Below are 20,521 nucleotides of genomic sequence, written 5' to 3'. Positions count from 1 at the left end.
GGCAGCACCAAAACAAGATTTGAACGATTCAAAACTCTAAAATTTAGAGAGAAGGTGGAGGAGAGTTAGGGCACAAGGATTTCTCTTTTAGAGAAAGAAAGGGATTATGAAAATGGAAAATCTGATGTTGGGGAAGAGACCCTCTCAAAACAAAGTGCCCAAATCTGATGGGCTTGCTGCACCTTATTAGGGCCCAATGGCCTTATAAAACTAAGGCCTTACAATATCAAATGAATAAAAAATTTATATATATCAAAATATATTTTTCTTATAAACTAATAATAAGTTTAAAGTTTGGTTATTTTTTCCTTGATCTTAGCTAAATTATACTGTCATAATTTATTTTCCTTTTATGTCTGATTCAGTGTAGTTCTAATCTGGCAGAAAAAAAATAAAATAAAATAAAATAAAAATAAAAAATTATAAAGTGTTTGGATCATCAATCCAAAGACATATACTTTCAACATTTATGAATATCTTAACCAAAACATGATGAAGACATTCGATGGTCCCTTACCTCAATTATTTGCATGCCAAACATGCTTTTAACTTTTTCAGAGGTACCAAAGTTGACCATGATTATGCTTTTAATATTAAGCTATATGTTCATTGGTTACAACTGCTATTTGATTTTTCAATCTCAGAAATCACCAACACGCTTCCAAATATGAAAAAAAAAACATATGCATAAGATTTTATTAAATAATATTATTGGTACTATTATGTATAATAGTCTCATATACTTTAAAAATTAAGAATTAAAAAATAAAACAGTTTAAATATTTATTTTTTCTTTTATTTTTTAAAAACAAAATCGTATGGAATCCTAGATTCCAGATAAATTTTTTATCATTATTTTGTTTATTTGTTTTTAAAATATAAATTTTGTGATCAGTAGAGCTGTCAACATTTTCTTTGACCCCAAGGTCAACCACTTTTTCAATTAGTTCATTATACCCCTGGCCCTCACAGCCCCAGGAAATGGGTTGACCCCAAGGTCAACCACTTTTTCAATTAGTTCATTATACCCCTGGCCCTCACAGCCCCAGGAAATGGGTTGGAGTTCAATTAGGGCCGGGTCAACCCTAACCTCTGAATATTTCAGTATACTCTAAGCCTCTACCCCTCAACAAGCTATTGTTTTTTCGATATTGACTTATTCTCTGATCAAGCACTTGCTTAAGAGCTAGCAACCGCAACATAGGTCGACGGCAGACGGCAGTACAAAGTCGACGGCAGACGACGGCGCATGATGGACGGCAGCACACAGTGAACGACAGCACAAAGTAGAGTCAACGATACTTGACATACTTGACGGCAGTGGTGGTACAAGCGGCGAAGAAGAATCAAGGTTAGCTTCTTTCAAATACTTTTCATGTTTTTTCTAAGGATTGTTGTGACCCAGTTCATCAATTATTCATAAGCTAACAAATCACTTCTCGAGACCACTGTAGAAAATGCTATCCAATGTATTCTTAGACAAAGGTCAAGGGCTTATTTGTTTTTTGTTGAAGGAAAGTATGTAAAAAATTGTCTGTATGCGTAACATTCTTCATTTGTAACTTTGGTGCATGGATATTAGGAAACCAAGTGTGAAGAGGGATTAATTGAAGGCCTATTTTGAGTTGCCTCCTTAGGATTTTGGTGAAAAAAATGGACCCACCAGCTATTTGTCCTTCATCTCTGCATTAAATCTTCTCTGTGCTTCCTTTTCCACCATCTTAATGGCTTATTTGCATCACAATATGTAAACCATTTTGAGGGTAATTTTTGTCTATACATTATGCAGTGAATGAACACATAAGTAGAGTTTTCTTACTTCTTATAGTGATCACATAATTAATTTACTTTACCTGACTTTCGGCTGACACTGCTTTGCAAGCTGAACTCAACATGTCCATAGTTTGCTTCGGATCCACTATTATTAAGCTTATTTATGCTTTCCTTTGCAGCATGTACCCTTGATGAATACCTGAATTTACTTAGGCTATGCATGATAGATGTTAAAATCAGAGGAATGGAGAATTAAGAATGAAAGTTTTCTATATGTCAAACCATTGTTCGCATTAAACCGCCAAGTACAACATTACATCACAATTTAACAAAAGGTGAAATGAAGAAACTCTTTGTTAACCTATATTCATTCTATTTATATTTAGCACATTCCTCTCATCATTCTAAAACTCTGCTTTCAAAAATCCATGAAACGATTGAAATCATAAGCTGATTTGTAATAAGATTCAAAACCATGATCAGAATGATATTTTTGAATATACAGATATCATTTCAGATTAGAGAACATTATGGAATAATAGAACAAACCACTTGAGTGCAAAAACTATAAGAGCATTATTTGAGTATATCATGTAAACTAATTTAAACTCATTAAAATAGTTAATTTTAGCTTTGCCTTTACATTCATTTAGAACTTGATTTATATAGGACCTAGTTCCGGAATCATCGGCACATGTACCATAGACAATGATGTTTGTTTTAGGTTCACCCTGTGATCACTTACTATTTATCATAACATTATTAGGTTTTCAATGGTCAAAGGTTGCTTCCACATGTCCTACCATTTTCCATTTTCTTTGATTGGTCCATGCAACGACATCTTCCAGAGTAGAATATGACCATTGGTGTGCTTTACAAAAAAAAACTGCACTATTCATGACTCATGAAAAGTTTGAGGTATAATTGCTATCTGCTAACATACACATCAATTTCATCTAAGCCAAAGTTGGCTCATCCATTTGAGTGAAATTACACTTTATGGTACTTGTACTTTTGCCCTAAATTGAATCTATTGACATGCTGGTCAAAGCCTCTCAACACAACTGTTCTTACAGATGTTTGGTAAAAGAGGTTGAGTTGTGATTTGAACATACTTTTGTGTGATAAATCTTAGTTTGAGTAGGAGTGGAAAAAGGGCTTCATTGGCTCAATCCACGTTTACCATCACTTTGTTTGTCCCGTTATGATCCATTTTTGTATAAAAAGAAAATATCATTATGCTTTGAAACTTATTTTACAATATCAGCAAATAATTAAATGTTACTGTATAAAGAGAAAATAAAAGAATGAGGTCAAAAGAATCCAGTCCACATGAAAAGCAAAATATTTACAAAAAAAAAAAGTATTTTCTACGAAATCTAAACTATTAAATGTATTTTTAATTCTTATATCTAGAATAGTTTTTTATTTGTCTAATTATATTGGTATGCTTGATACTATTGCTTCTTATTGTGTGGTTATGTTGTTTCTTTTGGACTGTAATTAGGTAGAAGAGTTTCATAATAAATGTATTTTTTTTCTTATTGGGTGGTTTTGTTTCTTTGGTACTGTCATTAGGTATAAGTTTCATAATTATCTTATCAATTGGGTTTGTCTATCCTATTTGTTTGTTTATGCTGAAATTATCCTTCCTCATCCGACAAACTATGGAGGACAATTTGCCTTTGAAGTTTGTAAAAATTATATATTTTTCATTTATTCTTTGATGATGATTGCCTTCTCTTTGGATCAGCCAAATTTCATAGGTTTAACAGATTTTGCTAAAGTTTATAGCTTCGTTGGAAGTATTTTTGATCCAGACACAAAAGGCCATGTCCATAAGCTGAAGGAAATGGATCCTATAAATTTTGAAACTGTGAGTACCAGGCAGTAATGTTTGGGAGCTGTTTGGAATTATAGTTGGTTACTTCTTTTGGTTAGAGACCAGGAATCCATTTCTTGACACTGATGCAGATTTGTGGCATGTTTCTCTTTGCTTGGATGATGTATTTAGTTGTGCAGGGGTTGTTTTTAGAAATTCAGATTTGTAGTATTTAACTGATTCCAATCCCCCTATAAACTTTCAGAATTTTAACTATTTGATTTTGCAAAATGCCTTATGTGAGTGATCTGTTTGGTATAGTTTGATATAGTTTGGTATGATGATTTTATATTTTTATACATAAAATTTGGTAAAAAGAAAGGCCCATGGGCTGGTCCTGATCCACAGGACTTTGGAGGTTTTTAGCCCTGTGGACTTTTTCAATAAAATATTTTTTTGGCCCTGTGGGCTTTTTTGGCCCCAACCCACATGGATTAGGGGCAGGATCTATCAAATGGGCCAATTTGACAACTCTAGTGATTAGTATAAAATGATATAAATTTTATGATTAATAATACTCTATTTGTATTAAGAGCGATTTTTATTATTTTGACTTTTACCAGTGTGAATGTTTTCACTATTATCAAAACTTCTACGTCATCGTTTATAACAATTTAGTAATATCGTAATAATAACTATTTTTTAGTATAATAACAATAATTTATCCAACACATTTCAAGTCAAACAAAAATACATAATAGTAATGTCACATATTTCACATAAAAATTAAATGATGCCTACTCAAATAAAAAACATAAAATATTAAGTACTCAATAGAAAAAAAAAAAAAATTCAATTGAAAATACATAAATTATAAAATTTGATACATACTAAGCCCGAACAATTTGTATAAAGTTAATTTAGTATTAACCAATTTTTGAAATTTTCTAATACTATATGGGGTTTCACATTTTGTGTTTTTTGCATGGTCAAAAAGTTGATGCTACAAGCAAGAACATGAAAATGAGCAAATGTCAAACGTTTGACAAATTGATGATGTATAACTTCGAAATCTAGGCCTCTGAAGCTCTCATCGGATCATTATGCTGATGATACACAGTGGTGATTGCAGCAAAAGAAGAATGATCTATCAGTGGTTATTCATCATCAAACTGGTATACATGATTGTTTGCTTTGTTGCTGCTCAGAACAGCAGCAACTCACAACAACCACTTGATTATAGATATGCTTGTTTGGACCAATCTTCTGCTCCTCCTTCTACTTCTTACCAAACCAACCTCAACAATTTGTTCACTTCCCTCTCATCTGATTCTGCTACCAGCAATGGTTTTGGGAATAGAACTTCTGGTGTTAATCAAGACATGGTTTATGGACTCTACCTTTGCCGTGGTGATGTGAACACCAGCCTTTGCAACACTTGTGTCCAAAACTCTAGCATCTTGCTCATGCAGCACTGCCCCAACAATGCTTCTGCTATTCTCTGGTACCTCTATTGTCGTCTGAGGTACTCAAACGAGAATTTCTTTGGCAATCTCACCCTTAGACCAAGGATTCCCATGTTTGATGCCACGCATAATTCTACTAGTGCTGGAGAGTTTGACAGTGATGCTCAGGTTTTGATGAATGGTTTGATACAAATAGGGTCAGAGGCACCCTTGAAGTTTGGAACACATATGTTCAACATAAATGGCACTCAGAGAAGGTATGGTTGGGTGCAGTGCAGCAGAGACATTACAGCTGAGGAATGCAGAACATGTTTGAGCAATATGCTTGAGGATGTTGACAATTGCTGTCAGGAGAAGAAGGTGTGGCGTATCTTTTCTCCTAGTTGCATAGTGATGTATGAAACTCAGCCTTTCTTTTTGAATGGTACTGATTCTGCACCACCACCTCAGCAAGGTATGAGTTCAGTTTTTTTCACCTTCATTCTGAGACATTTCATTTGCTACTGTTTATAAGATCAGTGAAAATTCATTCCCTTAAATTTGGATTGATGGTTAAAGTGTTGTTATTAACATCTTCTGTTGTTATTAACTCCCCAACAACTTGTGGTAGTTTGATCCTGAGTTTTTATAAGGCCTGAAATAAAAATATTTTCACTTCTCACCATTTTACACAAACTAAACTTTCTATTTTCTCTAGATAATGCAGCCACAGATGGGAATAACAGAAGGTGGTGGCTTATAGTAATCATTGTCGTAGCTGGAATTGTAGTACTAGCTCTATTGGCTATCAGCATATACTACTGCTGCTTGAAAAGGAAAAAAGGTAAGCATAAAGAACATTGGATAAACCTCTTCAGAAACACTTGTAGGAGAAGAAAATAGAAAGAAGAAATATGAGATAAAGCTTTTCCACAAACTAGAATTAGTTTATGTACATATGTTAAACTAATTTGTAAAAGCTTTCTCCTGTTAACTACTCCAAAAAAAGTTGATGTTTAAGTTATTTATAAGCTAATTTTAGTCTGTGGAAAAGATTTTTCATTTCTTATTTTCTTCTTTTGCAAGTGTTTATAGAAATAAAGTTCCAATCATATCATNACTCTAAAAGTGTTCTCTCAGCCAAGGCTATCTATTAGTTCCTGTTTATGTCTGATAATTTCATCTTTGCAGACAAACAAANTANACAAGAGGAGGGACTAAATTCAATATTTTCACAAGAACAAACAGAAAAGGAGGAGAGTATGAACACTGACCTTCCTATGATACCTCTGAGTACTATTCTAAAATGTACAAACAATTTTTCTGATGAACAAAAACTGGGGAAAGGTGGATTTGGACCTGTCTATAAGGTAATGAATTAGGATATCAGACATGATGTTTACTTGTTTGGTTTCTCCACATGCAACATTCTTACTTATAAATTTGAAAAATATTCTAGGGTATATTACCAGATGGAAGACAAATTGCTGTTAAAAGGCTTTCAAAAACATCAGTTCAAGGTGGGGAGGAATTCAAGAATGAAGTAATATTGATTGCCAAATTGCAGCATCGCAACCTTGTGAGACTGTTGGCTGGCTGCATTGAGCAAAATGAAAAGCTGCTAGTCTATGAATTCATGCCAAATTCAAGCCTTGATTTCCACCTATTTGGTATGACTCCAAAACAATGACCCAGTTGTTCATTATTTGCTGTGGAAGTAGTCATATTTCTCACTTTGAATGACATGTTTTTGAATATAGTGATCATAATTCTTAGAATTGCATTTCAGATACCAAGAAGGGTGTCCATCTGGATTGGAAAAATCGATTAAACATTATAAATGGGATTGCTAAAGGGCTTCTATATCTACATGAAGACTCAAGATTAAGGGTTATTCACAGAGACCTGAAAGCTAGCAACATTCTGCTAGATCATGAAATGAATCCTAAAATCTCAGACTTTGGATTGGCAAGAACATTTGGAGGAGACCAGAGGCAGGCCAACACAATTAGAGTTGTTGGAACGTTGTATGAACCATTTTCCTTCTTTCAATTGTGTACCAAATTCTTCACATGAACATGTAACTATGAATTGCCGTATAGCATCACAATTAATTTTCCAGCCTTCTCCTCTTGCTGAATTTACATGAGATTTATAAAGCTTACTGTTACATTGATTTTGAGCAGTGGATACATGGCTCCAGAGTATGCTATGGAAGGTTTGTTTTCAGTGAAGTCAGATGTTTTCAGCTTTGGTGTTCTTTTGCTAGAGATCATCAGTGGAAAAATGAGCTGTAAATTTTATCAGTCAGACAGAGGCCAAAGCCTTCTCGTATATGTATGTTTCAAACTTACGTTTATGTTTAAATATGTTCATGGTGGTACATGCACATGTTCTGCTTTTAGTCCCCAAATGTTTGTTGTCACCTACTCTAGCACAAGAACAAAATTTTTATGTTGGTTTTACCTGTTTTCTAGTCTTAAAGCTTCCTTATATATCCATTATTATTGTTCTTGGTTGAAACTTATTCATTCCTAGAATTTCTCTATTGTTTAACCTTATGTTCTCTTCATTTTCTTGAAGTGGTTCTATCTAAATCATCTGCATTTACTATCATAGGCATGGAACCTCTGGTGTGAAAGCAAAGGGTTGGAATTGATGGATCCATCAATAGAAAAATCAAGTGTACACAGTGAAGTTGTGAAGTATATGCACATTGGACTGTTGTGTGTGCAAGAAGATGCAGCAGATAGACCAACAATGTCAAGTGTTGTTCATATGCTTGCAAGTGACACAATGAGTCTTCCCAGTCCCACACGCCCTGCATTTTCTGTTGGAAGAGCAGCCATTGAAAGAGAATCTTCATCAAACACTTCTATGCATTACTCTCTCAATCAAATAACAGTCTCTGAAGTGATACCAAGGTGATGAATCATAATAGATAGGTTTCAAGAAATGTGTATAATCAAGTTTTTGGAACACCCAGAAACGTAATGTCTTTAGGAACATGACATGATTCTTTGGCTGGTGTATAAAAGTGATTGAGTTTTCAAGAGTTGTTCATTATTTCATGTAGTTTAGCAAGATGGATTAGTTCATGTAGTTTCCATTATTTCTCCAATCATGTCTTGGTAAAGTTAAAATCAATGAAATTTAATCAACAATTAATTTATCATCAAATTTTGAAACCTGAAAACATGTTTAATGTGGAATTCAAACTTGTGTCATATATTATAATACAATACTTTTATGATACTAATAATTTGTTTTATGTATGTATGAAATATTTTTCATAATTAACTTAAAAATGCCTCTATCTTTGCTTTGTTTAATGTATTTCTCTTCTTTTATGCATTTATTTCCCCTCGTTGGTTAGAGCATATATTTCCAAATTTTACAACGCAACTGTACAGTTAAAAGGGATGACATTTCTATTTTACTTTTATTGAACAAAATATTGAGTATAGAAATATTATTCAGTGATAAACAAAGTATAAATAACATAAAAAAGAATAAAAAGAAATATTCGGATAGAACAAGAAAACGTTGGTTCCATCCCTTCATCAACTTCTTCAAAATAGTCGAAAAGCTTCCTCAGATTCCCCATTCTGCTCATAACCATTAATCATCGTATTCCATGAAACAACATTCCTGCCACTCATCCCCTTAAACACCAACCTTGCATTCTTCACACATCCACATTTGAAGTACATGTCCAGCATCGCTGTCCCAATATTAACCATAGACTCAAACCCAGTTCTGAAAGCATAACTGTGGACAGACTTTCCAATCCTCAAAGCCTTGAAATCAGCCAGGACCGGCAAAACAGTGACCAAGATGATGGAATCTGGCTTCTAGACAGCCTCCTGCATCTTGAAAACCAGCTGCACAGCCCTCCGGCAAGGCCATTCTATGCGAACCCCCGCCACCACCGTGTTCCACGAAACCAAGTCCCGCTGCGGCATTCTTTCGAATATCTTGTACGCAAACAAATTTGACTGAAACCCATTAGTTATGACCATCCCGTGAACCTCCCTCCCCCTCCTAAGATCCAAACTGTAACCGAACAGCTGCAACAAGTAGGTGAAGTCATACACCACAGGACTCAACTCATCATACCTTATCCTACCATAAAACTTCAGGGCATCACGTAAAGCTGAGTTTTTCACGTACCCTTTGAGCATGATGTGGTAAAGCACGTCGAGCTGTGTTCCACAGTCTCAAAGACACGTGCAGCTTCAGTGATGCTGCTGAACTTGCAGAACAAGCTGACGAGCTTGGTCTAGAAAAAGTGCTCGTCGGAGAAACCGGTTTTTATGACAAGGAGGAGGATTTGGTGAAGCTTTTTGAGGGAAGTGCAGAGTTCTAAGAATACGACTGAAGGGTGTTTGTAGACATGGGAAGGGATAAAAAATATTTGGTGTTGGTCTTTTTCTGGTGTTTGGGTTTATGATGTTGGGAACTGATGGGGGCGTAGAGTGATCAATTGGGTACTCATTCTCCTTTGAGGTGTCTCACCTTGGACACAATGCAAAGGTACCGAAGTTCTTTGGATTCATACGTAAGAATCGAACTTATGTCTGCATGACCTCTCACAGACATGTTTTCTATCTATTCTAGTTTCCATTTATCCTTTTATTTTGATAATCTAAATAATCAAGTTTATCTTAGGTAGTTATATATGTTATGTTACCAAATAAAATTCTAATATTTTCATTTTTTTGGTAATATATGTTTTCTATTCTTTTTCCCATATACTTTTGCACAGTCAATTTTATTTAAAGTACCTTTCTTTAAGAAAATTAAAAAGAAAAGACTAATCTTTTCTGCTAGATCAACTCCCATTGGTGAACAACTAGAATGGTTGAAAAAACAATTCATGTATGCTGTGAGTCTAGTTTGTAAAATGTATTGGAAACAAGATAGTTAGATTTAATTAGAAAGAAGCTGTCTTTTTTTAGAGGGCACAACACAAGAGTTTAGTTTCAGCAACAAGGCACAGAAGAACATAAGCCACTAGCAAGTAATTGATGCATTTCATTGGAAAACAAGAACAATCCATGAAGATAGCCATTGCAGCAATTATAGAAGACTCAAGAGTCCTACAGTCTCATGAGAGGAGGAGAGGTGACAAAGCTCCTAGGAAGACTGAATATGTCATTCCCTTCAAAAGGGGATGTCCACTCTTTCAAACCACTGAAGGATGAAGTGTTCCTACTCATGCAAACATTTTGTAGCCCTGCCATGCATGAATTTCTCATTCTGTTGCCTGAAATGTTTGATGAGATCCCTAGCCTCAATCCACCTTGTTTAGAAGACAGGGAAGTGCAATCCAAAGTCCAGTCAACTCTGGTGTAGTCGAACTCTGGCATCATGGCACCAGTGTTCCAATCAACATGTGAATGTGAGCTGAATGCTCTTGCTCCAGTCTGACCAGAAAACAGTCCAAGGGAAGGTGGAACTGTAAGAGAAGGTGAAGGTGCATTTGTGCTCCACCGAATTGAAGGCCAAGGTGATGAAGTATGCGTTGGCTTACAAAAAAACCCCACCCCAGATGATGAGGAATCTACATGTCCAAACACATAGGGATGCTCTTTATAATAAGCTTGGTAAAACTGGTCCATGTTCACATTAGCCACACTTCCTCTGATGTGGTTTTGCAGAAACATCCCATTTGACCTTACATTTTCAGCAGCTGGATAATTGTTTGCATACAAACCTCGTGTCCCTGAAGGTGAGGCATTTCCCCTAGAAATAGGGTCTTGCTTACCATTTCTAAATAATGGATGCTGCTGCATCATGACTAATGGCTCCCTATCCATTCCTTTGTGGAACATTCTCCCTTTATTCCCAAAAGAACTAAGCTGAACCTCTATTTTAACAGATGGGGATGATACTTGTGTGGAGGGTGCTGTAGCATACGTAGCAGAAGGGCTTGATCCTGAAACAACACATCTTTTAACTGGCAGAGACATTTGATGATACAGAAGATTCTTGCTTTGAGGATCTGGGAACACAGAAGCTGAACTACCTACTCTGGAATACTTGAAATCACCTTCACCCTTTTGTCTTTGCTGGGATGAAACTGAAACAGATGGCAACCGCTGTGATCTCATCAGGCCACTGAATTTAGCAGACTGTTCTGTTTTTAGTTGGCTCACTGAAGATTCTTGCTTCTGAGACTTTAAAGTATTTTCTGCCTTACGAAGGTCCCCTTCACATGCAATAACTACCCTTTCAACTTCTTGCTTAGAACAATTGTACCTTGCCTCCATATCAGATACTTGCACAAGCTCCTTACTCACATCAATTTTCAAATTAGCTCTGACTCCAACATTCGAAGTAGTCTTGGTGTGAGCTTCACTTGCTTCAAACATCCATGATACTGATTCCTCTATCTTTCCATGATTTAACATTAAGGCCAACGTTGCTCTATCAGAAGAGAACCCCATTGCCACCAGGAGCTGTGCAAGTGATTCTAGTTTCTTTGACATCAGATACCCACAACATCTGTTATGCAGTTCTTGAGCTCTCCTTTCCCTCTGGCGCTGGTGTTTCCTCTCGTTCTTCAGCCGAATCTTCTCCCTTCTTTCGTTGTCAGATCCTGGAACACCCTCCTGCCCAAAGGAAGACTTTCTCACTTTCTCTTTAGGGTCTTCTGATTCACCAGAACAGCTGCCATTGTTAGAAACCGAGTCACACTCAGACACTGTCCCTTGAAGACTACTTGGATGCTCATATGTGTCATCTATCTTTTGAAAATGACTGTTGCCATTGGTTGAAGTGAAAGTAGAAAATAATGCTGTTTCCAGGGAAGGAAATGATGCACTTGAAAATGGATTATATGCAGTAGCAGAAGTACCAGTTAGACCAGTTCCATGATTACTGGTACCATATGTAGTTGGAGTGGCGTTCCTTTGATCCTTACCAGCCTTAGATTTTGATTTCGATTTCACTGGAGACATCTATTCAGTTTTTGACGTCCTGCTCTACTCCTGCCACTTATATATAGAGAAATCAAATGTCTACTTCCTTCTACAAGTACTGAACCAAACAAAATACATAATCTGGAAAATGGAAGAATCATTGAGAACCAAACCCCAGAAATAAGGTTAGCATCATCAATCCTTGCTTTAGGTCCTTAATTTTTTGGTTAGAAAACAAAGCTAATCAAAACACATCCAATTAATGAAAAAGTTCAAGAGTTTGATACTAGCTTTCCCTCAACAATTTAAACAGATGAATAAGAGGTAAGCACAGCCGAAATCATCAATGCAAAGAAAATTTGAAACCTAAAAGATAGTAAAATGAATGAATAGACCAAGATGGTTTTAAACGATGATGACACGATTAATTTTGCAGTTAGTGTTAGAAAATGAACACATACTAAACCATGAAAACAGTCCATAATATAGATATTCAAAATACAAATGTTAAGGGCAATGGAGAGCATTGTTAATAAGTTTAAAGTGGAAAGCTTTTTCATTGGAATGCATAAATATGTGCTATGATTTATCAATGCACTGCCATATGATTTCTAATAGCAAAGTTCTTCTTTTGATTCTTCTAGGTCAATGGTTTAGGAACCCTATTCCAGTACTCATTTCAATAGATTTTTAACAACTGCATTTCACAGCCATTCCACTCATTTTCTCAATCAAACTAGCCCATCAAACAATGCACCATGAACAACCCCATTTTCTTGTTTCTCTACCCTCTAAAAGCACAATCATAACCATCTGAAAAAGAAAAAAATAGACATGGGTTTAAGAATAACATCTTCAAAATCCAAACTTTAACCCCAGTTCCATCACTCCAACACACCACAAGATTCAGATTCACACACACCACAAGAACAAGATGGAGAAAAAACCAAGACACCCATCAACAAAATAAATTCCCAGATCACTGAGCAATCTACATTGTTCAAGCTTCAAGAGATCACAGAAGCATACCTATGTTGTTAGTGTGTGTTTTCCTTTTGCTTTCTGGTTTTGCTTGTCTTTCTTTCAATACATGACTTGTCATAAATAAACTGAATAGCAATATTTCATAATATCAAACTTAACCAATATTTCCACTTGTCTATTTGTCTGTATTACACATGGCACAAATTCAAACATAACAGGGTCAAATGTGGGAGTTTCTAGGATGAACATTGAAATAAAAAAATAGAAAAAGATTCACTCAAAAATTAGTTGAAGGTCCGAGTCTAGCGAAATAAACCAAATTCATTTTCTTTTTATTTGGTTTTGAATTACAAATTTAACCTACAAAATAATGTTCGTAGAAAAAGAAAAAGTCTTTGCCTATCCGTGATTCTCGTTCAGCCACTCACTTAGAATGTTACTAAAAAAAGAAAGACCAGTTTGTTTTAATAAAAGTTCAATTGAAAAATGTAGTGATAATAATATTATTATATTAAATCTATGTGTGCATTGAGAACATTATAATAGTATATATTGATTGCGATATAGTTTGGAATTCTTTTCATAATGGAAATCAATTTCCTTTGTTTTGTTTTTTTTTTAATTCTTTATAAAGAAGTTTTAGGATTAAATATGTTTTTATTTCCTATATTTTGGGGTGATTTTGGTTTTAGTCCATTTTCAAACTAAGGTGCAATTTAGTTCTTTAACTTTAAAAAACTATGTTTTTAGTCCTGTTTATCAAAATTTTTTAACTTTATTTGATGTTTTAAACACGATTCATTATAGCATTTGGATTGTTTATACTTTTTGATACATTTTTGTTTCAGTGTTAACTGAGAAACGCATTTGAAACAAATAAAATTAAAAAAATTGGTAAAAAAGACTAAAATCAGAGTTTTTTAAAGTTGAAGGACTAAATTGTACTTTAATTTGAAAATGGACTAAAATCAAAATCACCCCAGAATATAAGGACTGAAAGCATATTTAACCCCAAGTTTTTATGTATGTTTTTTGAACATAAATTTAGTTTGGTCTTTTATTTTTTGTTTTCTTTTTATGTTTTTGTATTTACTTTTATTATGGATTGTTTCGTGTTATTATATATGTTTATTAAATTTTAGAGTGTCACCTAATTGAGGTTTTTAAAGTTCACAATCATGTCTAATGTGAATTTTAAGAGAAAAATAAAAATATTTGAACAACGTAGAAAGTTTATCATTCTCTCAAATATTGTTATGCGTGGTAACATTATGAAAATGTTTTCATTAAAAAGAGTTAGACAATTAAACCAATTTATGTATTTTCAATTTTCCAGGTACTTTGATAATAAACAAAATAAATTATAATTAACAACACATAATCTAATAGTTATGAGTCAGATTAACTTTAAAACAACATTTATATAATTATAAGTAATGAAACAAAAAACAATTATACACAATAACATTCATATTAATACAAGTATATTTGTTTATATTGTTAAAAGTTTATACTTTTATTTTTAAATTTTACATTAGTTTATTGTTTAATAATTAAATAACTTTTATATAACAATTAAATCAATAAATTGTGAATTAGTCTTTCCACCTATTAAATGGACTGTGATTTTTTTTTTTTAATTATTTCAATTCAAATACATCAAGAGCATACAAATTAATTACATATTGTGATATATCATAAAATTGTTAACATTTACATACTTAAAAGTCATGTATAAAAATTCTATTTTTAGTAAAAGTGTGGTAGAATGTATAATGGAACTTAAAGATACTAATAGAGATTTATAAAGAGAGTTACTAATAGCTATAAATTGCAAATATTAACATTGCATTAAGTAATAATTACCTTATTATATGAAATTAGAATGAACATTTGAATCTAAAGTTGTTACAAATGAACATGTTCAACTTCTAAACTTAATAATGTATAAAAATTGATTTCAAAATAAATTAATTAGGTTTTGTTATCAATGTAATCAAACAACTTATCTCATCATCTAACATATTATATCATTTGATAGAAGTAACTCTTCATCATTGAAGTACTTGAATACAAATATATCTCAAAGATTTTTGAGAATTTTGAAGTTAATTAATAAGAATATATAAACTTCTTTAACTATCATGAAGACAATCTTGCCATCCTCCATATTTTGAGGTGAAGGTTCCACCACCATGAAGTTCTGCGTATTCACATATTGTTTCTCTAGCACAATGATCCCATGACATTGCAATATCCTTTAGTGACAAAGGTTCACTTAGCAATTGAAGAGAAAGTTTTAACTTTGACTTGGCTTTAATTGATAAATCATCTAAACCCTTGCTGTTCAAAATGAAAAAAAGAAGAGAAACTAAGAATTTTGACTTTTTAAATAGAAATTTTGATCAATGAAATGTGGCATAAGAAATAGAATTATAATAAAATAAAGTACTAAAAATATATCTTGATAATATGTTAAAAAAATAGAAATAGAAAAAAAAAAAACCTGGTTTCTGGTGGAGTTTCATCTAGAATAACAATTGAGCAATTTGGGTAGCTTTTTGGAATGTGCAACCAAAGTGGGTTGATTATTGGCTACATGATCAATATTATAGTTAAGAAAATGAACTAAACAAAGCAAATTAAGGTTATGTATAAAATTAAACATAACTCAATTTACCTTTTTGTGAAAATCATGCTTTGACATTGGGTTTAGATTAACAGTCACTGAATTGAAAAACAATTTGACAGTTAATCCTTCACCACCAACTGCAATTTGTGCTTCAATGGTAGTTGGAAACTTTTTCTTATTTTTGTCAATGACTACCTCTGTGTCTATTAGTTGCTTGTTTATCTCCTTTATTTCTTCTGAAAGAGTATGATTTTCCTACAAAAGTTATCACTGTGTTATTTTTTTACATAAGACATAACCATATTAATTCTTACTATAGCATTGTATTTTGGTATTCATAAGAGCTACCAAACTTGTATGCAAAAAGGCTACCAACCTTTCCTAAAGCATTAACACAAGGATAATGATTTGTATGCAAGCTTCAACCATTGTTCTATTATGAAAAAATTTCAAAACATTGATTTCTTCAATCCTTGTTCTAAAACTAACATGTTATTTCAAAAACTAATGTTCTGTCATACAAATTTAGTACTAAAAAATATTATTAGGAAATTTTTCAATATTTAGGTTGAGATGAAATAATGATTACATGAACTTTATGTTAGAAGTGGGTTTTAGGCTCAATTCAACCCTACAAAATGAGCTTATAAGGTGAGGCCTGCACCCCACTTACATATTATAAATTGGCCGTATCTCTAGTCGATGTGGGACTTCCAATACACTCCACTTACATATTATAAATTGGTCATATCTCTAGTCGATGTGGGACTTCCAACACACCCCCCTCACGCCAATGTATATACATATCGAGCGTGAGACTAGATATTAATAGGTGGTCCGATAACGGCCCAATAGCGGATGGAACAATCTGCCCAACAAATATCGTTAGGATAGGCCCTAACCATAACTTTGATACCATGTTAGAAAGTGAATTTTAGGCCTAACTCAACCCCACAAAACCGGTTTCAGCATAAAAAATAAATAATGCTTAATTCTAAGTATTACTATCAATATAATTCTATAAGAGCTCACTGAAATGATAAAAATATATTTGCATAGAAAATGATGTGGCATTAATTCTAGTCATGCATTAGATAAAAAAAAAATATGAAAAAAAAAATTAATTATGTATATATGTTTCTAATAATATAACATGAGACATTTTTTAGCAAACAATATTTTCCATAAGCATACTAGAAAATAAATATAGCTCATTACCATTTAGGAATTTTACCTGAATAATGCTTGAATTTGAGAAAAGTTTCTCTGAATTAGTTTCTTGCATAACATTGTCACCTATAGGCATTGCATTAGTAAAACGATTAATTTTCGTTTCTTTTGGACCAAATTTGCTACGACTCAAATATCTTGCTTGGGAATCTGTTACAAATACTTTCTTTGAGTTTGAGTCAATTACACCAATTGGTTGACCATTTAGTGGTTCAAGTGTTGACTTGTCATCACTCAAATGGAATATCATTCCAATCTCTCCACAAGAAGCCATCAAGGCTTCTGCTGATATGGAAGTCAACTACAAATATATCATAATTATAACATTTTAGTATACATATTAAAGCTTTTATTATGAAATATATCATGTAATGAGTTGTAATATTCTAACCACTTTAATCAAGTGTTGCATCGCAGGGCTTGAATCATCACAAATGGAACTATGATCTTCAAAATGTTCTTTCACTTTATTGCAGTTTTCAAGTAAGGGTGGAGTTAAAATTGCAGAATTGCTAATGACAGGAGTGGTTTCACCATTTGTTTGTTCTTGTACAACATTTCCATAGCCTGGTAAATAAAAATGATAAAGAGTGTTTGTTATTAACCGTTGAGAAGCAGAGCTATCAAAACGGGTAATCCGACTCGATCCAGTCCGAACCATCACGGATTGGTTAGTGAACCAACTCAACCCGGCTCACTTATAGACGAGTTGAAAAAATTTAAACCCAGCCTGACCCACCACTGTGGGTTAAATGGGTTGGCTTGGCTCACTGGTTCATTTAATTATAATTTTTTTTAAATAAAAAAAAAATAAAACTTTTTTTTTAATTCAGATATGAATAAACGTCACACTAAAATGATGTTAAACTCCAAAGAAAATTCAAAATAAATAAAAAAGTATCATACAATCCAAGCGTAATCCAAAAACATGTACAAAAGGTGAACAAATACGTTTTTAATATTTATAATTTTTGTATCACTTGTCCATTTATAATATTAGAGTCTTGAATAGATAAATCTATAATATTTTTCTCTTTTGAAACATCTTCTTTATCCTCATCTACAATATAATGAAAAAAATGCTAAATAATAATATTGAAACATAAAATAATAAATAATTAAATTAAATTAGGTGAATTAGCGAGCCAACTCGACTCACCACGGGTTCAACCCAATGAATCAGGTTAAAAACTAGTCCGCATAAAAAAAATATTTTTTTCAAACCCGTGGTGAGCAGGATTGACCCGCGGGTTACAACCCGTTTTGACAGCTCTATTGAGAAGTAGATTTTAAGTCTAAATTAATCCTACAAAATCAGTTTATAAAATAAGATTTGCATCTATTTATATACTATAAATTGACTTTATCTCTCTAATCGATGTAAGACTTCTAACATTAACCCTTGTATAAACATACATAATGAATATATTAATTGCATAGAATCATACCTTCTTGTGGATATGAAGTGAAAAATTGGTTTGTCACTTGTTGAAAAATTGGCATTGTAAAATAGGAGTTATGTGGGCCAAATACTTGTGTTATTGTTGGTTTGTGTATATGTGCTTCTTCTACTTTCTCTGTAGATGTCTCTTCCACTTGAAACATTTTTGATTTGGAATTAACAATTTTATGTTGGTCAATAACTTGTATATATTTTTCCATCTTATCAACTTTTTGCTCGAAATCAGAAGTAATTTCTCTTTTGCTTGCTTTGAAGAGTGCAAAAGTAAATTCCAATGCTTTCAAATGATGCTCACATTTTTTCATGTCATGTGTCTTTGGTTGTGGAGGAAGGGACTGAAACTTTAGTGCAATGAAAAATATTAATTATTCTAAATGAAACTTTCCAAATTAATTATAAAATTGAAAAATTATCTACCTGCTCGAGTCTTTTACTCAAACCTTTGTAAAGAATGTTGAGTTTTGTAAAATATTTGCATTTTACCGATTGTATCTGCAATAAGGGTGTGTCACTAACATTATCATTTCACAAAACTTCAATTTGTTTATAACTATATCAATAACAAAAACTAAATTTAGACTTCTCTCTCAATATAAGAAAATCATTAAATAGTAATCAATTTTAAAAACAAAAAATAATTAATCATTATAGTGACTAATTAACTATCAATTTAGAAACTAAAAAATGTTGGTATCTAAAATAGTATATATTATGAATAAAAAATTATAATTGATTTATAAATTAAAATCTAAATTGGTCTCTAAAATTAACTATATTTTAGCTATAAAAGAAATTAGTATCTAATATCTAATTTAATCTTAAAAGAAACCAAATTGTTAGATAAAAGGTATTGCATAATATCCAAAATGATTCTTTATAACCTGCTTATATTCAATACTAACATCGTATTTTTGAATTAATAGCCACTAGCTAACATATAAAAATTATGAAAGCAAAGCATTATGTTTAATGTTACCTTCTGATAAATTTCTTCCTGCCATTCTGCACTTACTTCTTTTTCTCCTCCTAAAAACATAAAATTAAAACATATATTTAGTTAATTGTAAATATATAAAAAAAAACTTGTAAAAATAACTTATGTGCTTACTTCTGAATATGTAATTATGATAAGTATAATGATTAATTTTATGCATATCTGCACTTTTACATACGAAGATTGAAACTTATTAAGTCTCTTTGGTTCAAAAGTAGAGGAAAAAGCGTATATTATTAAGTGAAAAGACAATAATTATTATAAAGTAACAACTTTTTTCACCATGTATATGTCACAATTTATGATTGGTCTGTTTTAAATATTTTTTAAATTTAAATTTAAATAGATCAATAAAATAATAACACGTGTCTCGTTGTCAAAAAAATTGTTAAAAAATATTGTCAAAATATCATCATTCTATTACAAACTGATAGACTAGTAACTCAATATTAATGACCCTAAAAGAAGAATGTAACAATTTGATTGGCATAAACTTAAAAAATTATCAGTCTTCTAACAAAATTCCTAAATTTTTTTAGGTTTCTAATAACTAATTTAGTTAGAAAAAAGTATCAAATTATGTAACTAAGAAGTTAAAGAAATATTTTCTTTCTTAATTTCTATTAGCCTAGAAGATCCAAAGCTATTATTGCAAGTCAAGTGGAAGCAACATTTAAAATTGAAAACAAGGGTTAGTTATGTTTCAATACCCCTTTAGTCTCTACAACACCTTCTCATCACCTCAAAATATATTTTTTATATCCCTTATATAAATATAATTTATTTTCCTTAAAATGAATGTTTATATGTCAAAAAAGTTATTTTAAATTTTGAAGGATGGAAATAAAAGTTTTTTTTTATAATGACTAACAATAAAATTCACTTATTCTATACTAAAATAGTGATTTCAAATTTTAAAAAATAACTTTTTAAAAGTTAATATTTTATAGACTAAAAACATCTAAAAGTAAAAATGCATGAGAAAAATGTGATTAGAAATCATTGCCATTTTAAGAGAAATAGAGTGAAATAATAATAGATTTATAAGTACTCTATTCAATAAAATTGAGCACCTGAACCAGAAACTTGTGAGGGAAAAAGATTGCATTCCTCACTTTGAAATGGTGGCCTTGTTCCTTTCATCTTTGTTGATATTCTTGTGATGTACTCAGCCTACAAATATATAGTATTGTTTATTTTAACATTAAGTGTTTATAATAATATGATTTTTATATATAAGATAGAAAAAACAT

The 20,521-nt window shown here is 32.2% G+C and overlaps 2 protein-coding genes across 5 annotated transcripts; one reads left to right on the top strand and one right to left on the bottom strand.

Annotated features, from left to right (window-relative positions):
• Window positions 1–985: 985 nt before the first annotated feature.
• On the top strand, window positions 986–8,161 carry LOC106759751 (cysteine-rich receptor-like protein kinase 10). Of its 4 annotated transcripts, XM_022781489.1 has the most exons (10): window positions 986–1,351; window positions 2,540–2,691; window positions 3,527–3,649; window positions 4,593–5,515; window positions 5,759–5,884; window positions 6,232–6,410; window positions 6,500–6,710; window positions 6,830–7,067; window positions 7,227–7,377; window positions 7,660–8,161. In XM_022781489.1, exons 4-10 carry the CDS (start codon window positions 4,699–4,701, stop codon window positions 7,966–7,968), a joined length of 2,031 nt encoding a protein of 676 aa, XP_022637210.1. In that variant the 5' UTR covers window positions 986–1,351; window positions 2,540–2,691; window positions 3,527–3,649; window positions 4,593–4,698; the 3' UTR covers window positions 7,969–8,161. The 4 variants fall into 4 exon arrangements, with proteins under 4 accessions (XP_022637210.1, XP_022637209.1, XP_022637211.1 ...); XM_022781488.1 differs by lacking the exon at window positions 3,527–3,649; XM_022781490.1 differs by lacking the exons at window positions 2,540–2,691; window positions 3,527–3,649 and having other exon boundaries at window positions 4,673–5,515.
• Window positions 8,162–9,786: 1,625 nt separating this feature from the next.
• On the bottom strand, window positions 9,787–13,160 carry LOC106760624. Its single transcript, XM_014644042.2, has one exon. The coding sequence runs from the start codon at window positions 12,003–12,005 to the stop codon at window positions 10,143–10,145; it is 1,863 nt and encodes a 620-aa protein (XP_014499528.1). The 5' UTR covers window positions 12,006–13,160; the 3' UTR covers window positions 9,787–10,142.
• Window positions 13,161–20,521: the final 7,361 nt, after the last annotated feature.

This window comes from Vigna radiata, chromosome 5 (genome assembly GCF_000741045.1).
Source record: "Vigna radiata var. radiata cultivar VC1973A chromosome 5, Vradiata_ver6, whole genome shotgun sequence".
Classification (NCBI taxonomy): Eukaryota; Viridiplantae; Streptophyta; class Magnoliopsida; order Fabales; family Fabaceae; genus Vigna; species Vigna radiata.
The sequence above is the reverse complement of the archived record's forward strand: the minus strand, read 5'-3'. Positions and strand labels throughout refer to the sequence as shown.